Raw genomic sequence first — 16,566 nt, 5'->3', positions numbered from 1 at the left:
TTTCTTAATGTTGTATTCCAAAAGAATAGGGTTTCCATGACAGCTTTGAGAACTCTTTAAGTCCCATTTCACAGGGACAACAGAAACAAATGGAGTGTGGTTCCAATGAACCAAGTGTGTGTTGTTAGTGCGATAACAGTCTTCATGGTGGTGCTGTGAAGGCACACTCATGCTTGTAAACTCTGGGCCAAGATAAGAGCAGGTTGTTCCCAGCCACAGTGACCTTTGTGTCCCAGAAAGACACTGTGCCAGCTTTTCCCAAGGGTCCCTCATCTCCTTCCTGTCTGATGAAAGCTGGCAGGAAGGTTCCTATCCAGAAATGCTGCTCAGGCAGAACAGAGTTTGCTGCTCAGGGACAAACTGGGGAGAGTGTCAATGTAACGCTGGCTGGGGAAAACTAAGCGAGGGTGGGGGGGAAGCCCTATTTTATTCTTTTAATACAGTTCTCAGCAGGAAGATCAGGATAGGAGGTTCTCGACTGCTCCAGATTAAAGGAACCCGCAGTTTCCAGGTGAAGAAGGGGGGTTCCTTGTCCAGCATTCGCCGGGTCGGCAGCTTAAAGAGCAGCAAGTTATCACGGCAGGACTCAGCGTCTGAGGCTGAGGAGCTGCAGCTGTCCCAGAGCAGGGACACTGTCACTGGCCTAGGTAACAGAGAAGAGTGGGGTGTGCAGGGAAGTGGGGGGCAGAAAGACAGGACCCACGTCCTGAAACAGCGGAAGTCCATTTCTTTACACGTTAAGTAGAGGGAGAGCCCAGCAGTAGTTTAGACAACTTCTTTGGTGTGAAGACCACACTCCCCTCTCCAGTAGGTGTCTTTGACATCACTGTGCACACCGAGCACCTGAAAGTCTTGGTCAAGTGCAGATTCTGCAGCGGAAGGCCTATGGACCTGAGACTCCACACTGTTAATAAGCTTCCTGGTGAAGCTAATACAGCTCATTCAAGGGACACATTTTGAACTGCAAGAATAGCGTATGCATGAGGGAAATAAAACACTTTAATGACAAGAACAATGTTAGAAATCCAGGCGTTTCTCTAGTCATGCTTCTGATCTGGATCGTCAGTTTCATGTAGAAATTCCCGGGGGACAGATACATAAAGACCCTCTACAGAAGCGTCAGAAAGGAATGATTGTTTAGATCTGATTATCTGGGGACCCTCCGTGGGTCCCCGAATCTCTGTAAGCCTACAATAGGAATAAATCTATTTACTTCTGTGCTGCTCTGTAAGGATACTCTAGAGATAAACGAAGGGATGTTTATAAAATGCATTAAGTGCTTGAGAATGAGCTCTCTGTGTACAATTAAAACACTGGAGTTGTGGATTAATACTGTGGAATCTAAAGAGACCTCCAAAATCTAACATGCATTGGTCCAAACTGGGGACCTTCAAAGACAAGAAAGACTAAGTAGGAGGAGTAGGAGGTAGGTAGAAGTCTCCAGTTACCTAGAATTCACTGTTTGGTTAAAAAAAAAAAAAAAAACTGAAGCACATCTTACTGCCATCCACTGTCTGGGGTGAGGACACAGAAAGTGTGGAACATGATCGACTGAGCATGCTGAAATAGAAGCTGAGCATATCTCCTCACAATGCTTCTACATGCGCCCACCCTCACCTTTAAAAATAGATAATTGATGCATTAGTTAAGATTCAGCTCATTTTTTCAAGGAGACAGTAGATTAAAAAGTGACTTCTGTTGTTTCAGGGCTGAAATATGATGTTATTACCAGTTAATTTCTAGAATTGTCTGAATTTATCCTAAATAATAGAGTCAAACTAGTCAGACTAGAGATATTGCTTTGTTAATACAACGATTTCATAAAAGCTTTTAGTTTTGTGGGCAAAGCTTTATAAGAAGAGATGAGTTCTTTATAATTCTCATAGAGAGGACATGGGGGTTGACTACAATTAGGTATTGCTTTCAAATCACCTTGGCTTCTCCAAGGCAAACCTCATAGCAAAGCCTGGTATCACTAGAAATAATGTGGGTCAGTCATAGCCACAGTGGATGCAGGAACTCTGTGAAGTCACCGCACATTAGCTGGTGTTGGCTTAGCTAAAACTGTGTGATCTGAGCAATCTTTAATTGATTTGGATACACTCAACCTATGACTGGCTCATGTTAGACATTCAAGGACCTGGACTCCTTTATTCCCTGTGCTCCCATCTCTCAATTGCATAGTAGAAATAATCAATGACTTTGAAATTGCCAACTCAGCTGGTGGTAACAGGATCAGCTCTTATGAATACTCCTCTACAAAGTCCTATGCCCTATAACACACTGGGACCTAGGATTCAAAAGCATGGACAATGACACCACACCAATATACTCTCCAAAGAGGCTGAAAGTGAAAGCTGTCTTGATGTTTTCTTTTGAAGAAGGGAGTCCTTGGAGTGCAAGTGAGCCCAGCATTGAGCCAGAAGGGATGAGTAATGCCGGCACAGAAGAAAACTATCACAGGAACATGTCATGGCTTCATGTAAGTAGCAATCTCAAAACGAGCCCTGAGATCAATTCCTTTTGGCACTACAGAATATCTATGGACAGAGAATAAAACCAACTCAGTTTAGCTTCCTAGAGAAAGTAGAGCCTCATGGTTTAGCTGAAGCTCTCACTGCATACTAGGATTACTATTCTACTGGGATGTGTTTATTTAAAGCTTAGTGAAGATTTAACAAAGGTCCTTTGTTACATGACTGTCTTGTGGGTCTCCATAAGTCAGGAAAAATGATGAGGAACCTGGCCAAGTTAATGGTCAAGATAGTCTGAGTGACAGTCTAAGCACCGTGATCAGTGTTGAACAAGTTGCCATGAACCTGAGAGCAAGGTCAAAATGTCAGCCTTGGCTCTGTGTTAGACCAAATTGTAAATAGGATAAGGAGATCCTAAGATGAGAAGATCATACCTCAAAGGTATCTCCACCAAGACACATGCAAGAAGGGATCCCAAAACATCTGTAAGGATGAACTGGAGTATAAGATTTGAGCTGGGCATGAAGAAAGAAGAAAGGCGCCCTCTCATATATTGGAAGGATAATATATCCAACATATGAATGTGTTGTCACTGTTCTTTGTCCTGTTCCTTATGATGCACAGCTTTTTAATTAGCTATCAGATAATATATATTTGTTAAAATCTATAGAATGTGCAACACCAAAAGTGAAGCCTAATACGCACCATGAAGCTTAGGTAAGAATTGTATGTCAGCATTGGCACACTGGGTTCAATAATTGCCCCGCTCTGGTGCAAGGTGTTGATGGTTGTAAGCACATGGCATATTTGTGTACACTATGTAATTTCTGCTCAGTTTCGTTGTATATCTAAGACTGCTCTAAAACATGCAGTTTGTTAATTTAAAAAGTTATAGATGTTCCTATTATAAGATGTCTATTTTCCTCCGTGGAAAATTCACTCTGTCCTCTGGAAGACAGCAAACTTCATTTCCCCAGAATAATGAAATTGCCAAAACATCCACTCTACCTGTCAGCTGGTGACTGTGTGGTGTCCTAGCTGTCAATAAGGAAATGCCTGGAAGCTGAAAGAGTCACTTAGCATCAGTGGTGCTCTCTGACCTTCCCTATTACACAGGATCTTAGCATCAGTGGTACTCTCTGACCTTCCCTACTCTATAAGGTCTTGACTGCTCATTTCCTCCTTCCTTTGGCAATTCAGAATTCCTGTTATTATCTTCCTTTCCTCACAGAGTTTGATTAAAACTTTTTCTGGCTTCTCAGCCACTTATGCCTAAGTAAGGAGTAATAAATGCCTCAAGGGGAAATGTGGTATGTGCTAATGTGAGAGTGTCTTCCTTCCCATAGCATTACCTTCATGGGCTCACTACTTAGCTTTCTTAGGCATTCAACTACATATTCATCTTATATTGCTGCAAAGCAATCTTCACAAACTTAGTGGCTTAAGACAACACACATATGTATTGGTCTCCCAGCTTCTTTCTGTGGGTCAGGAAACCAGGCACAGTTTAGCTGTTCGACTGCCTCGGGGTCTTTCACTAGACTAAAATCAAAGCACTGGAAGGACTGGGGTGTTATCCAAAAGGAAAGGATTTATTTTTAGACTTTCATGGCTGGTGGCAAAATTTCAGTTCCTCAATATCAGTTGGTTTGAGGTTTCAGTTCACAGCTGGCTGTCAGTCAGAGGTCACTTTCATTTCTTTCTCACTATGTGGGCATGGTCAATAGCATGGGAGTCTGCTCATAAGAGAGAAACCAATCTTATGCAGTCTAGCCAGAAAAGGGTCACTTCAACCCTTTTGCCATGTTCTGTGGGTCAAAATGCTACAATACTAAATTGAGAAGGCTTTACAAAGGCAGAAATATCAGAATGTATGGATTCTTAGAACTATCCCTACTAAAAGAATTATCACTGGACATAATTTTAAGATTATAAATTATGCAACCATCTTTATCTCTAACTCCAGAGCTTCCAAAGCAGAATTTCCTGAGGTAAAGTCTAACAACATGCTCACTTGTGCTTTGTTTGTTTAGGAAGCTTTCTGGGTGCTTCTCTTGATCAGCAAGATTTGAGAATAATCAGGACACCCTTAGATCTGTTTGTTGTGTTCTCCTCACTTTTATGATTTACCTCACCTTTAATGATGGTTAAGATTGTGGCTATAAAGGACAAAAGGTTCCAAAGTAAATAGTTGAAGTTTTATACCAATAAGGCTTGAATGTCCTTAGTGTCTTTGGGTTGATTCCTTGAAATATGAGTCATATATCTAGAGCCAATTTCAGGCTTCTGGTCAGGATAAGGGTCAGGTAGCCATCAGCCTTCTTACTTGCCACATTTCAGGTCCTTTAAGAGGAAACAGAATTCATAAAAAGTTAACTTTCTCAAAGTTAATGCAGCCCCCAAAGTCTATGCTATTAAATATTTCTGAGAAAAGAAACTTAAAGATCATGGTTCTGCTAAATTTGGTTAAAACAGAACAAAAGAGCTATAGAATATGTTGCACTTTTGTGGGGGGCACACATATTGAGGTTAGAGGACCACCTCAAGATATCCATCTTCTCCTTCTGCCTTCTTTGAAACTGAGTCTCCCTTGTTTTACCACTATCTGTGGCAGTCTAGTTGGTCCAAGAGCCTCCAGAGTCTCCTGTCTTTGCCTCCAGTTACCATAGGTGTGATGGGATCAGAGACAGATGTGCCACTTTTTGTCCAGCTTTATGTGGGTGCTGGGGAGGATTAAGCACTGGTTGGAAAGCTTGCAAGCAAGTGGCTTTAGACACTAAGACGCATCTCTAGTTTAGTGTTGTTAAGTAACAATTGGTAGTGATCCCAAAGTCTGCAGATGCCACTCTTAAGGATGCTGCCTTTACCTGATGCTAATAATAATATAATTTTTCTGCTTTTACTCTTTTACTTTTGTTGTCCAGTAAGAAAAGCAAGATACAAATTTTCTTCCTTTTCAAGCAACAAGTAACATCAGCATACAAAAAACAAAGTGGTTCTTTTTTTTTAAGTGTTGATCCTTCAGGCACCAGGAAACCTACTAATTTGTTAATCCTATGCTTAACACAAGATTATCTTCTACCTTAGTGAACCTGTAAGTCTTGCTGCTCTCTCCATCTGAGTTTGGTATAGACCTCCTTATTCCTAAATAAAAATTGCTCAGTTTTTAAGTCTTTGGCATATGCTCCATGGTAGTTGAGGTTGGGGATCTCTGTGACTGTCAGGTTGTCCTCATCCCTTCCTCTCTCTCATTGGACTCTGACCTCATCAGCAGCAGGTGTGTACAATGCCTCGAGGTATACACAATCTGCCCGCCTTTAGTCAGCGTCATCTCAAACCCAGTCACAGGTACTCCTTCTTCCCTCATTAGCTCTAGTTCACACACAAAACCACATCACTCGCATGGGAGGAGCTTTTCTGCTTCATCTGTTGTTCCTGTGGGTGCTTGGCCTGGGCCATCACGGTCCAAGTGCACACTGTCCCATATACCAGCCATGCTGCTCCTGGCACTGCCCCAACCTACAGTTCTTACACATGTCCTGACTCATGTTCACAATATGAAGAAAGATTTCAGGAGAAAAATTTCAATGAATCTCAAGAGGGTTGGATATTTTGCCAAAACACCACTTTATTAACGTAAAGTTGGAAACTATGCAGGGCTTGCATATTGCTAGTTGAATTTGACAAGGACATGGAGGTGATTATTGTTATCTGTGTCTCGGAATAAGCAAGATCCATGTGCCAGCTCTTACAGGAAGGTTCAATTAGTCTTGTCCATTTAGTCTTGCTCCATGTTATCATTCAGTGTGGCACACAGTTCTCACAAGTCAGCTGTCAGATGGGAAGAGAAGCTTCATACAGAACAGAACAGAAGCAGAAGCATTTAGAGGGTACCTTCTCTCTCTCTCTCTCTCTCTCTCTCTCTCTCTCTCTCTCTCTCTCTCTCTCTGTGTGTGTGTGTGTGTGTGTGTGTGTGTGTGTGTGTGTGTGTGTGTAGTCTTATGAATCCCTTTAAGAAAGGCTTCTTAAGACGTTATGAATGTGGACTCTGAGGATGTAGCTCAGTGATAAAATCTTTGCCTACCATACACTGGGGCCTGAGTAGTTTGGTCCTACCATCAAAAAACAAGCTTAAAAATGTTACAAACTTGCAGTGAAGTGTGTCTTCCAGGGGTAGACACTGTTTAACATGGAAAGGCCATTATTTCAATCAGCAAAATTTCAAAAAGAAGAGTTACAAACCTTGGGTCCTTCATTTTCATCTTCAAGTAACCATACCCTTTAAATCAATGTTCTCTTCTAGACTCCTAATGGGGAATTCTAGGAGATGTGAGGACTTGACCTACATAAAATGCTAAGAGAAGAACTAGTATGCCCTAAAACCTAGAGGAGGAACTTTTAGTTGGTAAACAGAGGGTGTATGGTGGGGTTCAAGTTAGGTCAAGATTATTATCCAGAGTATAAGATGCAAAAATATTTTCAATTTCCACACTGGACTGGCAGGAATTTAAGGTATCCTACAGCTGTAATAGCTCAGCCAGAAACCCTAGGTTTGAGCTCCTCACCAGTTTATTCTCCATCTGGTTCCAACCACAATATAAGAGCAAGTGTGGGCAAGGAATGTTTTTAATCTCCATGGGAAAGTTTTTGGAAGCCATACACTTCCACAATAATTGTTTTGTGTTCAGAGATTAGACCTTATATTGTTGCTAAAAGATCCTGTTATTTGGTTTTCTAAACCAGATCTAAAATTTTGAAGTTAGAATGTATATATGGGACAACATATGTCTTTTTGAGCTTGTTTCATCTTGCTTAGGATAATATTCATAATTTCATTTTTCTTTACACCTGAATAAAACTCCATTGTGTATATTGCCACATCTTCATTATCCATTCCTCAGTTTGTAAGCATTTGGATTTATTTCATTTCCTAGCTTTTGTGAGTAGGCCAGTGTTCAGGGAACATTGTGGGAGGATGGACAGACAGAATGTAAGAGACAGAGGAGGGGAGGAAAACCTGGTGATGCTGTCTTACAGACATGAAGTAACTGTTACATGATGACCTCACAGCAGCTATCACTACCTTCACAAGATCTCTTCAAACAATGAGCTCATTAACATTTCAATATGAAGGACAAGAAAAAAAGTTCATCAAAATAGACAAAGGTTTTGTTGGAATTAAGGAGCTCAGTGAAAGGGGATGGGTAAAGTGGGGACAAGAGAAGGTATTGAGAGGCGATTGTGATCAGATTACATTATCTTCATGTATGAAAATTGTTAATTAAGCAAAAATCTTTTTATCAAGGTACATATGGTAAGAGAACCAAGGCCTAGTGGACAGAGACCGAGAGTTATCCATATGTAGTAATTATTGAATCACTAGTTTCTAGACTCATCATGAGAAGTAGACATGCTTATTTTTCATCTTTCATGCCATGTACATGTTTAGTCTATGTGTCCTTGTCTGCTCAATTCTCTGGGGAATTTCCATTCCAGGTCATGATCTTGCTATGCAATCAACAAAGTTTCATCTGCACACATGTGGACTACTGCCATCCACACTGCTATCTGCACCATAGCCGCTCCTGCGCCAGGCTGGTCAGGGCCATCAAGCTGCTGTACGGAGACAGCGTGGACTCCCTGAGGGAGAGCAACAGTACCAGCCACGTGGCTCTTCGGGGCAAGAAACAGAAAGAGGTGGGTGGATGATTTCTGAACAGTGTAATGTTAGGATCTCCACTGGAAATAAAAATTTCAAACAACAGCAATTATATAAACCAGACTACAGGTCTGCATGGCTCTGAGCCAAGGTAGGTAGCTGTAAGAAAGAGAAATTCTTCATCTTTGTGTGCATGAGTAAGCATGGAATATTCTTCCAGGGTTTTTATTGTTTGTGAAGAAGTATGAATGTGGAGGGATGATAATGAGTCAGTTATCATGGTAAGTGGAGCAAAGTCTTCCTGGAACCTTTCAATATGATATGTCGCATGATAAATGCAGCTTTGCCAATGTGATTACAGGTTGTACAATGGAAAATTGCTCAGAATAATCGAGACAGGTTTAATATAGTCATAAGAGTCTTCATATGTGAAGGAGGAAGCTATGAAAGTCAGAGACAGACAAACAGCTGAGATGACAGAGGTCAGATTGGGACAGGGCCATGAGTCCAGGAACACTGGAAGCTTCTGGAAGCTTGGAAAGACAGGAAGACAGAGCATTCCTCAGAGCCTTCTAGTCCTTTTTAGGTTTCTTACCTACAGAACTGTAAAAAAATAATTTAAAAACATCTGTGTTACTTCAGGCTATAAATCTTGTGATAATAATTTACTGTAGCAGCAATAGGAAGCTATATTATGTCTTATGAAATAAGCAATACATGGCTCAATTGTTTGCAGACAAATAGCCTAGTACATTAGGTCAAATGAAATGAAATTCATGAAACTATGACATTTTTCCAAGCATTTAGTTGTCCTTTCAGCAGAACTGGCAGAGGACGACAGTAACCAGAGTTGCTCCTGCGAGGAAAACCCTGGTTACCCACCTGCCCCAGAACATACAGGACTTAATCCCAATGATTGCTATGGGCTAACCCTGCAGCTGCTTTTCTCAAATGACATTGCAAAGAGATTTTATTATAACAGCTGTTCATTTCAAAAAGCATTAATTATGCACCCACTATTGGCACAACATCAGGCCAAATAGTCTATTAAAGCTAAGTGATAGCAAAGGGATCTTACTAGGAATCAGTTTGCCTACAAGGTTTGGGCTGGGAATGGGCAGTCATATATATACATTCAACAGCTGAGACAATGAACAATAAAAACAGAAATGTGACTGGGTTGGGTGGCAATATGTAATGTCCTCACACAGGGATTTTTTTTTTTTAATTAAAGCTTTTCATAGAAAAATAATGCAAGTTGCTCCTTTTGGCTTTTCAACTTTCCTGAACTTCCAGGTCCCTGCTCTGGAAGACTCCTCTTATCTCAGCCCTGCTGGGATCAGATGAGTGGGGAGGGGTCCCTCCTCCCTTGTTGGCTCTCTACTCCCTCCTGCCAGCCACGTAGCAGGAGCTCTCTGTACTTTCTCCTTTTTCCTTCTCTTAATCTAATAAAGTCTCTTTAAGCCTTAAAAAATAAGAAAGAAAAATAGTGCAAGTTCATTGAAGAAATTTTGGCTAATAGGAGAAATCCCGAAGGGATAAAAACAATATATCTTATAGAGGAGTTTCATTAGCTTCTGGGACATGCTCATTTAGCACGTTTTTTTTTCTAAACATGTTTGAGCACACAAGAAACATATATAATTGGCAACATGCTTTCTTGATTCTGATAAACCTTGTGGATGAGGTAAGTGTCTCCTTATTTTACTTGTGAAAAGGAACCTGAGGCTCAGAAAGAAGACACTACCAGGATGAGGAGATGACTCCGTGGGTAAAGTGCCTGCCCACAAGCCTGAGGTTCTGAGTTGGATCCCCAGCACCCACAGGAAATTCTAGCACAGTGGAAGCCCACCTGTAACCCCAGCAGTTGGCAAGTGAAGACAGGAGGCTCCCCAGAGTTTACTGGCCTGCTAGTATAAGCAAATCAGTGAGCTCGAGGTTCACTGAGAGACCCTTCCTGAAAATATAAAACGAGTGATGGAAGAAGACAACTGATGCCAACTTCTAGCTTCCACAAGTTCACATACCCACCCATACACACACATACATGTACTGACACATTAATGCACTAATACATATACAAGTGTGCACACATGCATGCACGTAAACCCCAAATACATAATAAACATGCAAAAGTAAATATAGAATTTTTAGAAAAAAAAGATGAGTCCAAGGTTAACATCTATTATATATCCAGTGAGAATCTAATTAGAAATATGAATATCATAGTCAGAGGTTTTCATCTAGATTAGATTTCATCTAGTTATTTAAACTATAAAAATTCTGAGGCAAGTTAAAGTGGGGAATAGATTAATATAGATTAAAATAAACTGCATAAATTACTAAATAATGACATAAAAATAAAAATATGGATATATATGTTTGGGTGCATGCATGTGCATATATATGTATATTGGAAATATCTTGAACATGAATGGCACTCCATTCAAAGGAAACCTATTTTAATTTCTATAAGTTGTTTCTTCATATAAAGCTCTTTTAGGGCTGGAGCGATGGCTTAGTGGTTAAGGCATTTGCCAGCAAAGCTAAAGGACCCTGGTTCAATTCCCCAGGACCCATGTAAGCCAGATGCACAAGGGGGAACGTGCGTCTGGAGTTCATTTTCAGTAGCTGGAGGCCCTGGCATGCCCATTCTCTCTCTCTCCCCCTCTATCTCTCTGCCTCTTTCTCTCTCTTTCTCTCATAAATAAATAAATAAGCTCTTTTAGCTTTATGAGAAAATCATATAAGTTGAACATTTCATAAATACATGAGCCTAAACCATGCACATTGTTCTCTACACATACTCTGAAGTTCTTGTTGCCATCTCTTTGCTCAAGCTATACCTTTATGTCGCAGGTATATGTGACCAAACACAAACATTCTTCAAGATCCAACTCCAAAACCAGTTCCTCCCTGAAACACCATCGGATTCCCTTAGTGGGAAAGGAGCATAGAGCACAGAACGAGAGTCCCTGGATGTGATTCTCCTTCCTCCATGGTTCATCTGATTTTAGTGACATTCTACTTCTGTTTTTCTCCTTCTTTCTTCCATTCATTCATTTCATCATTTACCAATCCATCTATTCAATCTTATATTCAACACATGCTTAGATAACTTAATGGATTTGGTGAAGCCCATATTTTGAGCCAGACATAATAATGGGCCAAAGATATGCAGCCCGTTATACCTTCATAGGACATGCATGTGTTTCATCTCAAAGGTAGCAATTAATGCAAAAATAACAACAACAACACACAAAAAAAAAAAAAAAATCCAAGGTGGATGTAAAACATCAATAAGTACCATGGAGAGAAACATGACTGAAAGTGCTAGTGGATGAGGGTATTGAATTGACAGGGAAATTGGGTGACTTTTCCTGGGGAGACATGAATAAATGTCTGTCCAACCCAAATATGGCATGGACAGCAGATGAAAGACAATTCCACCCAAGTCTAATTTAGTGAACCACTGAGCTTGTTGGAGTATGGTTGAGGGGTTTCTTACAGGAGCAGCAATGACTCAAAACCAGCTGCACCACAGAAAAGCCCACCCCAGCATCCCTGAGGTCTTACAGCCTGCAGGAAGCTGGGCTCTCAGTCTCCTCTCTGTAGCAGTGATTACTGTTTACCTAGCCCCAGGGAGGGCTTTGCTAATGCTGCAAGTTTCATTTTCTTTCTGAGCTTTCTGCATTTCATTTGCTTCTTGAGTCTCAGGAACCTCCCTCCAGGAGGGAGTACTCCAATGCAGTGGAAATAGCTACACAACAGAAATAAAAGGCAGCCTTTCCCGTAAAGGTAAAGTGATCTTTAACATATAGAATTAATTGAATTCAGGACTTTTCAGCCAGAGCAAGAGAAAGGTGAGTACACAGGAATGGCTGGAGTTCTGAGCACTGGGGCTGCTTGGACAGAGAGAGACCAGACCATGTGGGGCCATGAGAAGGCCTTTGTTCTACCATGGCAAGGCGCCTCTGTCTTTGGATGATAAACTGAGAACTAAGGAGGTCTTACTCACTTTGTATCCTGCATAGCACTCTAGCAGAGTACTCACTTGAGGAAGAAGAACGATTAATGTTCAATGTACTAGCAAGATTATAGACTAGAATGGTTTCTGAGTACATCCACCATTCAGTAGCTCATCCAGGACACCAGCCGGAAACAGCAGAAAAGGCTTCCGAACCCTCTGCTGTGGCTTGTGCTTCTGACAGAGAACTAAACACATGTCCTCTAACCTTACTTCCTCTAAATTCATCATAGGTGTGCAGAGCTTAAAGGATATATTAAGGCTTATGTGATAAACACTATTTTCTTCTGCCTCTAACCTTTTTTTCCCCTCTCATGCTACTTACCATTTGCCTGTTCTAAACTTGTCATACAAATGAACAACACTCACTCACATTTCCAGAGCTGGAATGAAAATACAAAAGAGGTAATAAATCAAGAGGGAAAGCAGCAGTCTGATTAGAATCAATGGTGAGCAATTGGCATTTCATTCTTTCCTCTGCAAAGGGTTCTTATGGCAGAAGATATCAGGACAGCCAACACATTCTGTATCCCATCTAACAAACCAATCTGCTACTATGCACTTCAATCCCAAAATTCACTATATATTCTCTCAGTTTATTATAATGTACTCCCAAACCTGAAAATCTTGTGTGTATACATAAGCATTTAATATGTGCATATTACCTTTGCCAATGAACTTTATAGTCTTTCTTTTATTTAACTATCTAAAGCTAAGGTCTTACACATCTTGTTTAGTTAAATGTATTTGTAACTATGTTCTAGATAGAATATATGTTCACTTAGTGCTTTCAAATATAATATGAAAGGAATAATAGAACAATTTATTTTTCCCTTCAGTTAAAAAAATAAAAAGTGATAGAGCTAGGGAGATGGCTCAGCAGCTAAAGGCATTTGTTTCAAAGCCTGCCATCCCAGGTTCAATTCCTAGTAGTCATATAAAGCCAGATGCACAGAGAAGCATATACATTTGGTATTCTTTTGCAATGGCAAGGGGCCCTAGCTTGCCCATACTGTCTTCTCTCTCCTCCTCCCTGTTCCTTCACAAATAAATGTGTAAAATATACAAATATTTTTAAAAGAAGAAAGAGCCAGGAAGATGGCTCAGTGAGTAACGTGCCTGTTTTGTAAACATGGAGACAAAAGCTCAATCTCCTGTTCCCTTGTGAAGTGCTTGGCATTGCAGTGCATGACTGCATATTCTAGTGCTGGGGAGGCAGAAGCAGGAGGATCCCTAGAGCTCATTGTCTAACCTGATTGATGATGAGAGAAACTGTCTCAAGAAGAGTACCTAAAATGCTGGGCTTGGTAGCACACATCTTTAATCCCAGCACTCAGGAGGCAGAAGTAGGAGGATCACTGTGAGTTTGAGGCCACCCTGAGACTACATAGTGAATTCCAGGTCAGCCTGGGCTAGAGTGAGAACCTACCTCAGAAAAACAAAAAAGAAAAAGTTCTGAAGGATAATACCTGAGATTGTCCTCTGGCCTTTACACAGACACAAGTGTGTATGTACCCAACACACACACATTGCACCCACATACATACGTGCATGCATGCACACATGTACATGTGCACACACACAGTGGAGTTAATGGTGATGTATTCCCCCTGTGTAAAAAAAAGGATGTAGTGTGGGTAAATTTTGTGAATCTGAAGATGGAAGAGGTCAACTCATTTCCTACTGAGTTAAGTTTTGTTTTCTAAAACTACATAGAACACTACAGTGAGGTTAAGAATAAGTAGGTCTGGATATACAGGTCTAAGTGATATATCCATAACTAATTAAAAACATGAATAAGGGCTGAAGAGATCGCTTAGCAGTTAAGGCACTTGCCTATGAAGACTAAGGACCCATATTATACTCTCCAGGTCCACAAGCCTCTAGTGTTCCATTGCAGTGGCTAAGGCCCTGGTGTCCCAATTCTCTCTCTCTCCTCTCTCTCTCTGTCTCTGTGTGTGTGTGTGTCTCTCTCTCTCTGTCTCTCTCTCTCTTTCTAAAGTAACACTTTTAAAATGAATAATTTGCATGTTCCATATGCAGGGTGCATAAAGGGTTAGCTGTGGCAGGCGTTGTACTTCCATTGGTATGATCTTAATTCCAGAGCCATGATGAACTCCCATTCCTGGAGAACTTGCAGGGCGATTTCCACGTCCAGAGTCTTAAGGATCCATTATTTCCACCATGAAGCATTCTTCATGTGTGTCTCTCCTCTTTCACTTGCCTTGTCTTTTCATTACATTGTATTTTTATTCTCTGTCTCTCCTAGAGGAAAAGCCAGGACAGCAAGAATTGTGAATGTTTTGTTCCTCAGAACATCTCCACCAGGCCTTAGCCCCATCCCTGGTATATGATTGATTCAAATATTCCTGAATTACCCAATAAATAAACGAGAATTGTATTTTAAATAGGTACATATTCTTCTTTAGTCAATAATTTTTTGGTACAAAGAACAGAAAGCCATTCGAGCTTGGGCTCTGTAGCTGCCTCCCTTTACTACAGCTCCTGTGGTAGAACCACCTCAAGAATGGCTATGCTCCGCATTGCAGGACTTGACCCCGGACGAAATATGTATTAACCCAAGATAGATATGCCTCTGACAAGCCAAGGAAAAGAGTCCATCTAATCCCAGATTGCTGAACCAGTGAGCATCTTAGGGCTCCTTGCAGGAGCAGAATCAACTCTGCTGCACCACTGAGAAGTCCCTCTTATATGACCTCAAGGAGAGGAGGAGTCCTCAGGGAAACTTGGCAAGGTCTCAGGAGGTTCTCCGCTCTCTCTCCAGGAGGGAGTGTTAATAGGCCTGATCTTATAAGGCGCTCAGTGATGGTCATACCCACCCCAGAGGAAACAGCTAATCCACTGCCCTCGTTAGTGATGATTCTGTCCTCTGTCTTGGCTTATTACTGTCAAGTTTCTCTCAATATCTCTGCCTCATCCGTAACTTCAACCACTCATATGCATCTCACAGTATAGTAGAATCTCCAACTTTTCAAAGAACCACGAAGTAGCCCTCCATTTAATCCCTAAAAACCTTCTACCCCAATTTTATAGCAAGATACCAATCCCCCCCCCAAAAAAGCAACTAATCACATTAGTTTAGCCCAATGAGTTGTCACACCAGCAAAGGAAATGTAAGACCTTCACACAGTGTACCAAGTCCCTGTCCCCTATATTCCTGTCTGTGGTATCTTCCAAGCCATTCAAAAAGAGGTGTGAAGCTGGGCGTGGTGACGCATACCTTTAATCTCAGCACTCAGGAGGCAGAGGTAGGAGGATCACTGTGAGTTCGAGGCCACCTTATGACTACGTAGTGAATTCCAGATCAGCCTCGGCTAGAGTGAGACCCTACCTCCAAAAACCAAAAATAAAAAATAATAAAAAATTTAAAAAGAGGTGTGAAAGCCATCCAAAGCCCTTTCCCTTTCCATTGAAATAAACACCCTGGTTATCATGAAGCAACCAGAGCCCACACTTCCTAAACAAAAATGCCAGAATATTATTAAACAGTAATATTGAATATAATATTAAATATTGGCCACACATGGAGCTTCACTTGTGTCATGTGTTTTTTGTAGGTGTATGAAACACAACCTTAGGCTTCCCAGCTTATCAGGCCCTAACAGAAGTGAAGTACTCAGCTTATTTTTTTCCATTAAACTGAATATTTTCTTTTGTCTGGCTCAAATTCTGATAATTTAATCAGGAATTATTTTTAACTGTCCCTGATAAAGATGAAACCTCCAATGAAATGGCAAATATGTTTTCAAACTGTTTAAACTTATGCACTGATTTCATTATATTATCACAGATTTCTGTGATACACAGGCCAGGGCCTGGGGTGAGGGGAAGCAGGGAAGTGCTTTCACTGGGTTGCGACTGGCTGTGTTTCATTCTTCACAGCCTTTGTGGTGCAAACATTCTCTCACGTTCCTGTGTTGTTTCCTAAGTAGAAAGAACAAAAGCACATAGGCAACAATTTTAAAGTATCTTATCGTTTTTCAGGACATTACGTATAACCCTACATTTACATGGAAAACTATTGTGGTATGTGATTTTAGAATAGTTTGCACATTATATAAAATGCCATGCTATGTATGCTGTATATTGTTTTTACATTCTTGACGGGAGGGCAATACAGCATTCCTCTTCCCAAATGTTCTATGTTCCCAAGTGTTCATCACTAATGTTTTTATCTTTCTTTAGAAAACAAAGAGCTCTGATTCTCCTGCATCCAAGTAGGTTTATGGGAAAAGACAGTTCCATACCAGTCCTATAACAGAGTCATTGTCTTGGGTCTTTTTTTTTTCAAAAAATTTTTCTTGGAACATGCATGTGCTTTTAGATTTTCTTCCAAAATATCTCTATCTATAACACTGTGAAGCTCTGTCCAAAAATTCTTCCCC

At 40.8% G+C, this 16,566-nt stretch overlaps 1 protein-coding gene across 5 annotated transcripts in view; it reads left to right on the top strand.

Annotated features, from left to right (window-relative positions):
- Positions 1-16,566, top strand: part of Unc80 (unc-80 homolog, NALCN channel complex subunit) — a 192,046-nt gene that overhangs the window by 88,668 nt on the left and 86,812 nt on the right. For 3 of the 5 annotated variants that reach the window (XM_004653522.2, XM_045147565.1, XM_045147564.1), the window contains exons 27-29: positions 444-647; positions 2,382-2,482; positions 7,971-8,171. In XM_004653522.2, coding sequence (XP_004653579.2) covers positions 444-647; positions 2,382-2,482; positions 7,971-8,171 — 506 coding nt within the window. The remainder of the gene's footprint in view (positions 1-443; positions 648-2,381; positions 2,483-7,970; positions 8,172-16,566) is intronic. The other 2 variants (XM_004653524.2, XM_004653523.2) reach the window with 1 other exon arrangement.

The sequence above is a fragment of the Jaculus jaculus genome, chromosome 4 (genome assembly GCF_020740685.1).
Source record: "Jaculus jaculus isolate mJacJac1 chromosome 4, mJacJac1.mat.Y.cur, whole genome shotgun sequence".
Taxonomy (NCBI): Eukaryota; Metazoa; Chordata; class Mammalia; order Rodentia; family Dipodidae; genus Jaculus; species Jaculus jaculus.
The sequence above is the reverse complement of the archived record's forward strand: the minus strand, read 5'-3'. Positions and strand labels throughout refer to the sequence as shown.